The 7,815-nt window shown below is 41.6% G+C and overlaps 1 protein-coding gene across 1 annotated transcript in view; it reads left to right on the top strand.

The window, feature by feature from the left end:
* LOC143132138 (arf-GAP with Rho-GAP domain, ANK repeat and PH domain-containing protein 2-like) overlaps nucleotides 1-5,264 on the top strand; it is a gene marked incomplete at both ends in the record, with an annotated part of 38,499 nt that extends 33,235 nt beyond the window's left edge. Inside the window, 2 exons of the mRNA XM_076291471.1 lie at nucleotides 3,893-3,978; nucleotides 5,082-5,264. Coding sequence (XP_076147586.1) covers nucleotides 3,893-3,978; nucleotides 5,082-5,264 — 269 coding nt within the window. The remainder of the gene's footprint in view (nucleotides 1-3,892; nucleotides 3,979-5,081) is intronic.
* Between the last annotated feature and the right edge of the window lie 2,551 nt (nucleotides 5,265-7,815).

Consider the following 7,815-nt stretch of genomic DNA (forward strand, 5'->3'; position numbering starts at 1 on the left):
TACACTTCTGATTATCCTTGTGACTCCCTGGTCAGAAATCTTGCAAGGAGATACTGTGCATGGCCGATTGATGATGCAGTGATGTTCCTTCCTCTTGCAGATAATGGCTCCAATGCTGCTTACTAATGCATCTGTAACCAGTTCCATTGATATTGTTTTGCAACAATAAGGTTGCAAAGGTTTTGGGAGAGCTCTTTGCTTTTACCCATCACAAAATGTTTATGTGACACCTGGGTAACGAAAAACCTTTTTATAGCCCATCAGTATCAGTGTTGGGTCAGATTACTTTGAAATGTAATCCATTACTGAGTACAGACTGCATGCCAATTTTTGTAATCAGTAACGTAATCCATTGCATTACAAAAATAATGTAACATAATCTGAATACTTTTGAATTACTTTTGGATAACTTAAAAATAAAAAACTCAAAAATGAAATACTTTGAAGATCAAGATCATTTTGATGCTACACTGAATAGCATGTCTGACATTGCCAATGCAAGCCCAGAATGCCTTCTATTGCATTATGTAATGTTATTCTCATGGGTAGGAACATGACCCTTTTTTCTGTCTCAGACGAATTGATAGAGAAAAAAGTGTATTTTGGCTCTGTGTGTGTTTGTGAGTGTGTTTTGGGGTGCAATATGTGTATATAAAATACTTATGTGCATTGTGTCTTCTACATTCTGTGTCCATTTCCTCCAAATTGGGTCTATATTAATTTGACTATTAACTACACTGCATATTGACTGCATGATGTAAAGCTACTATACTATTTTGTAATTTGTTGAAGAAAATTACTCTGTATTTCGTATCAAAATACTTTATTGTATTTTTATATTTTAAAAATACTGCAAAAATAATCGCTTTGAGGCATCTGTGTGATGATGTCATAAAAGTGCAGAATGATGGAAGCTAATTGGTGCTGACTTATGCCAAGCAGACACTGATGTTGACCTGATTTCAGCCCAGAATCAGTTGGATCCGACAAACTTTTGACTCAGGTCTGTCCGATTTGTTGTGTAGTTTGAGCAGGCTCGCAACTAGAGCCCGCTAATTATTTCAACCAAAATTCTGCCACGTACACAGCTCATTCAGCATCATTACAGTACAGCAAAAAAAATTATACCATTTACATCAGTGGTTTTCAGTGTAAGGACCAGCAGGGTCCCAGAGTTAAATTAACATTGGGGTACCAAAGGGATCGGGCACTACTACAACAGAGGGGACTGGTGGCCAAAGACCAAAGGGATTTCCTCGGCTCTGATGTATCATCCCTGAGGGGACCTGGGAGAGCTCCCTCCGGAAGAAACTTTTGTATAATGAATCAATCTGGTGCACTTTTTGAAAAGACATTCAGAGGTGACTCATTGTGATCTGCTGTATGGATGGACATATTGTGCTGTAGCCTAAACTATTTTGCGCTTCAGAATTTTAACCATGCACACACTGGTGGAATAGTTATGATGATACTGCAGTAAGTTCACAACCACAAAGCATATGTGCTGAGTTTCACATTTCAGAAATGGTCAAAAATAGTGTACATTTCAGCACTCCATAAAATTATGCTGAAGTGGTCACCTGTGTTGTTCAGTTAGTTAATCTAAGATAAGCTACAGTAGTTATTTTGGTCATTGTAATGGCCATCTATACACGCTGTATCTTCCTTTTTTCAGGAAAGCCTGGGCTAACCATATCTGGGAAAGTATGATGTGATAATATTTGCATATGTCCTATGTCAGGCTTTATATCAAGAAAAAAACTTTGCGTATCATTACTTTTTTTCTTCATATTTTTGCATTAATGTCAATCGAAAGGCAAGGAAGCATGCCAGTAGAAATATTCATATCTGTGTAAATAGGATTGTTTGGAATCTGGCTGGCAATAAGAACCATGATAGTGGGATACTCTGTGGCTAAGCAATTTACAAAGTTTACATTAAAATACAGTATAATTTCGGCCCGAAGTTGGAGACCATGAAGACATTTGTTGCAATTTCAAAACCGGATTAGGCCTACTCTAGAACCGCTTATTGTACAAAGGCATGCTTTCCTCGTATTAGGTAAGGTCTGCTGTTTATTGTGCTATAGGGTTTGTCATGTTTTGAATGAAGAGTTTGTGAGATATTTCACCAAGAGTAATGGCTGTGCAGAATGCAAATATGATTAAATTTCCTTAAATTGCATGTAAGTTCAATGTTAATTTTCTCGTGAACAGCAACCTGGCGCTAATATGATTGGAAAGCATAGATTCCGCTCATTCACATGATATGCTGTGTGATATGTGATGAGTTAAAACTGGACTTGAGATTTTACTGGGGCACAGCAGTTCAGTATGGGCACATGCCCCAGTAAAAAGGTATGCGTACTTATACTGTAAATTCCAACTCGTTCCTGCCTTTCCTTACCTTGGTGTACCGCTTTTTCTTAGCGTGTTCAACAGAGCCGGACAGTAACGGAGTACATTTACTTGAGTACAGTACTTGAGTACAATTTTGAGGGATCTGTACTTTACTCAAGTATCATTTTTGGGGAGTACTCATTACTTTACTCAAGTGCATTTGAGGGGCAAATATTGTACTCTTTACTCCACTACATTTCTATCTATAACCGTGAGTACCCGTTACTACTTCTAAAAAAAAAGGAAAAAAGAAAAATCTCGGAAACCCTCAATTTGTTGTTTCCCTCTCAAACGTGATTAGATTGTGCAGGTGCCACTGATTGGGACAGCCTACCAGCAATCACCTTCAGCTTTCCGCCAAAGTCAACTCCATGGTCAGATTTAGATAAGACGCAGCAGGTCCATCCCGGGAATGTGCCAACCTGTGGCCCCACCTCGCCAGACTATTTCAATTTTCTGAACAAGTTAATAATAGTTTTCGCTTCAAGTGTTTCAATTACAAAATAGTATTTTGTATTTGAAATACGTATTTTAAATACATATATTAGAAATACTGCCCATCCCTGGCAACATGGTAAAAAGATGAAAATGACTTGATTTTACTTCCAATACCTTTTACATTCTCCAAGGCATTAACATTAACATTTTTCATAACTCCATGTAGGACGTTTCTGTACATAAATGTAAGCACTGTGGCAGTAGTAATGCAATATTTAGAAAATGTAGGCTACTCTTGTACTCTTGATACTCAAGTACTTTTAAAAACAAGTACTTCAGTACTTTTACTTAAGTAGACATCTGACTGTTGTACTTTTACTTGTACTTGAGTAAAATTTAGCAAAGGGTATCTGTACTTTTACTCAAGTAATGAAGCTGTGTACTCTGTCCGCCTCTGGTGTTCAATACTTTTTTCCTGTGTCATTCCACTTTAGTACACATAATACAATTATTTTATATGTGTGAATTACCTGAATTCATACTAATGTCTGGTGAAAATTCCATGCGAATAGCTTCACTGGAAGTATACTTACTGAACAAAAATGTTGACCCGTTCAATACTTATTTCCCCCGCTGTAAATGCATTTCTGTGTGGAGGACCATTCTCCCTCTGTGTGCTACTTTGGTATAATTATCCCAGATGGAGATGTGTTTCACCCTCATACAAGTCTAATGTGACTTTTATTTTGAAATTCACCATTTACCAGAAGATGGCTCAGCAGCTGACTGATTCAACGGCAGTGTCTCTTAATGTTACTGTGAATTACTACTAGTAGTGCTATTGATGGTGAAAGAACTAATGGACTGAATAAGTTTAAATGAACTAAATGAAATTAAATGAAGTGCAAACAAAAATAAAATATATGCATTTTTAAAAACTTCAAACTAATGAAAACAAACAATGTGAAATAAGGAAATGAAAGTTCCAGAAGATATGAGATGAGATTACCTGTGTCTCTGCATCTGACCGCTTGTCTGTTCATGTGATTGTGCAGCGCAGCACCGGTTCCTGGGTCCCAGCATCTCTCAGGTACGGAGCCTGAAGCTGGACAGCAGCATCTGGAGCAACGAGCTGGTGGAGGTGAGGGCAGCACACGCCTAACATGCGTCTATGGCTGTGTAGACATGGGCATATGGGTGTAGAATGTCTATGGGTGTGTAGGCATGGGCATTTGCGTGTAGAATGTCTATGGGTGTGTAGACATGGGTTAATGGATGTAGAATGTCTATGGGTGTGTAGACATGGGTTAATGGATGTAGAATGTAGAGATGGGTGTGTAGAAATGGGCATATGGGTGTAGAATGTCTATAGGTATGTAGACATGAGCATATGGGTGTAGAATGTCTATGGGTATGTAGACATGGGCATATGGGTGTAGAATGTCTATGGGTGTGTAGACATGGGCATATGGGTGTAGAATGTCTATGGGTGTGTAGACATGGGCATATGGGTGTAGAATGTCTATGGGTGTGTAGACATGGGCATATGGGTGTAGAATGTCTATGGGTGTATAGGCATGGGCATTTGCGTGTAGAATGTCTACGGGTGTATAGACATGGGTTAATGGATGTAGAATGTCTATGGGTGTGTAGACATGGGTTAATGGATGTAGAATGTAGAGATGGGTGTGTAGACATGGGCATATGGGTGTAGAATGTCTATGGGTGTGTAGAATGTCTATGGGTATGTAGACATGTGCATATGGGTGTAGATTGTCTATGGGTGTGTAGAATGTCTATGGGTGTGTAGACATGGGCATATGGGTGTAGAATGTAGAGATGGGTGTGTAGACATGGGCATATGAGTGTAGAATGTCTATGGGTGTGTAGACATGGGCATATGGGTGTAGAATGTGTCAATGAGACAGTGTAGATAGATAGATAGATACTTTATTGATCCCCAGGGGAAATTCAAGGGTGTGTAGAATGTAGAGATGGGTACATGGTACATACACGAGTATATTGGATGAAGGGTGTGTAGATGGGTATATGGGGATATTTGTAGGAATAGTGGGGGTGAGCTGTGATGAATGTAGATGAAAGGTATTTGTTAAGGAGGGTGCAGAGTGGATGTGGACTCACTCATTCACTCACTTACTTTCCCTGTGTCTTCCTCTTTTCCCTTCATCTTTCCCCTCTCTCTCTCTTCCTTTCTCTCTCACTCTCCCTGTCTCTCTCTGCCAGCTCTTTCTGGAGGTGGGGAACAAGAACGCCAACAGTTTCTGGGCGGCCACTCTGAGCCCCGAGGACGAGCTCCACATGGGTGCGTCGGCCGAGCAGCGGGCCACCTTCCACCGCAGGAAGTACCGCCAAAGGAAGTACCGGCACACACTGGAGGGCCTCAGCAGCCAGGACGACCTCAACAAGGTGAGCAGGCCCGGAGCAGTGTGTGTGTGTGTGTGTTTGTGTGTGTGTGTGTGTGTGTGTGTGTGTGTGTGTGTGTGGGTGCATGTATCTGTATGTATGCATATTTGTTGGATGTGTGGAGACTCATTCGTTCATACTGTACGTTCTCCAAAAACGTAAAACATAAAACATCTTTCCACGGAGTTTCATGTATTTTTTGAGTAATCGTGTAATCGTGTAAGAAACAGGCAGACAGACAAACAAACAAACATGGTGTGTGTGTGCGTGGGGGGGGGGCAGGTTGATGTGTTTGTGTGTGCTGGATGTGTGTGGTAGGGACCTTGTGTCTAATTCAAGTGTGTGTGTCTGTGTAAATGTGTGTGTGTGTGTGTGTGTGTGTGGGGGGGGGGGGGGGGTGGTTGGGTTGGCAGCGTGTATGAGTATTTGTTGGATGTGTGGGGACCCATTCAAAAGTGACTAATCAGGTAATTCGTGGAACAGGTGCTGTTAGTTGTACATTCTCCAAAAACGGGGTCTTTATTGACCCATAACACATCTTTCCACGGAGTTTCATGAAAATTGGAATTGGTATTTTTGAGTAATGGTGTAATCCTAAGAATCAGGCAGGCAGACAAAGAAACAGACTGATAAATCACACCTAACACATTACCACCTCTGTTGAGGTAATAAAGACTTGAAAAGCGCCATACAGAAGGCCCCCTCAAGAACCATCCTCACCAGATAATGTTGATCGCTTCCTCTGTTGCCCACTGAAGACGGTATGCAGATGAGAGAATGAGCTTGTGAGACTGCGCTCCATGGATGGAGCGCTTGTGCTGCCGTCTTGCTCGCTTGGCTCCTGGCTGTTTGTTGATCTGTTTCTTGAGTGCTCCCAACGTGAGGATGCAGGACTATTCTGAGCGCCCCCTTAAAGAGAGAGAGAGAGAGGGGGGGGGGGGGGGGGGGGTTGAGTGCGGAAGACTGATTCTACCAGAGTCAGCACTAACAGAGATCAGCCTGTTATTGTTTTGGTAAGTGGGGCAGCACAGGGAGCAGAAAAGATGGGGGGGGGAGAGAGAGAGTTGGAAAGGAGGGAAAGAGGGAGACATTCTTCCAGAAGTAGATTAAGAGCTGAGAGTAATATGAGAGTAATGGCAATGAGTGCTTTGTGGCATGTTTGTGTGTGTGCATGTGTGTACATGTTGTATAGTGTGGCTACACATGAGTCTTTTTACCCTTCATGGTCTGTTCCAAGTTTGTGTTGCCTCTAAGAATTGACTCTTGATTCTTGACTGTGTGTGAGAGAGAGAGAGAGAGAGAGAGAGAGAGAGAGAGAGAGAGAGAGAGAGAGAGAGAGAGAGAGAGAGAGAGAGAGAGAGAGAGAGAGAGAGAGAGAGAGAGAGAGAGAGAGAGACAGAGACAGAGACAGAGACAGAGACAGAGACAGAGACAGAGACAGAGACAGAGAGGGACAGAGCTTATCAAATCTATCTGTCTTCATTGTTCTCCTTCTTCCACTCTTCTCTGATTTGAGCCAACCTGATCTGGTATTCCCACAGAACACACACACACACACACACACACACACACACACACACACACACACACACACACACACACACACACACACACACACACACACACACACACACACACACAAATCACAAAAATTCCAACCATATGCAAACTGCTCGTAAGTGGTTTGTGTATTTTCGATAATCACATGAGGATGAATCAACTTCCACTTCATAGCCTGTAGTAGAGAGTTTATATGCATAACATGCTATAGTAGTATCTGTAGGGATTACATGGTACAAATAAGATACTAAATAAGAACAAAAGTAAGCAAAGGTGTCTGGAACATCTGTGTGTGTGTGTGTGTGTGTGTGTGTGTGTGTGTCTGTGTCTGTGTGTGTGTGTGTTTCACCATATTTTCGTCACCTATCTGCTGATTTTGTGTGGTATTGGAGAAATGTGTTGACAGATGCTGTCCATGCTTGCACAGCCTACAGTATGTGTGTGTCTATGTGTGTTGGCAACTTGAGTGTGTGTGTGTGTGTGTGTGTGTGTGTGTGTGTGTGTGTGTGTGTGTGTGTGTCCACATCCACCGCCTGCGCTTTGTCTTGGGAGGATCCTGTCTGTTCCATTTAGATCGATAACACTTGATCTTACTGCATGTTTGTGTGTGAGTGTTAGAAAAAAAGGTGAGACAGTGACAAATGAAAGCTTCCTCTCGAATCACGTTATCTAACTTTGTGTGTGTGTCTGTGTGTGTGTGTATGAATTTGTGCATGCATTTTTTGTGTGTGTGTGTGCGTGTGCATTTATACATCTATGTGTTTGTATGTGTTTGTATGTGTGTGTGTGTGTGTGTGTGTGTGTGTATGAATTTGTGCATGCATGAATTTGTGCATGCATTTCTATGTGTGTGTGTGTGTGTGTGTGTGTGTTTGTTTATGCATCTGTGTGTGTGTGTGTGTGTGTGTGTGTGTGTGTGTGTTTATGCATCTATGTGTGTGTGTGTGTGTGTGTGTGTGTGTGTGTGTGTGTGTGTGTGTGTGTGTGTGTATAT

Source organism: Alosa pseudoharengus, unplaced genomic scaffold, assembly GCF_046254945.1.
Source record: "Alosa pseudoharengus isolate Yale_2024_CS ecotype anadromous, Long Island Sound unplaced genomic scaffold, YU_APseudo_1.1 YU_APseudo_1.1_scf_186, whole genome shotgun sequence".
Taxonomy (NCBI): Eukaryota; Metazoa; Chordata; class Actinopteri; order Clupeiformes; family Clupeidae; genus Alosa; species Alosa pseudoharengus.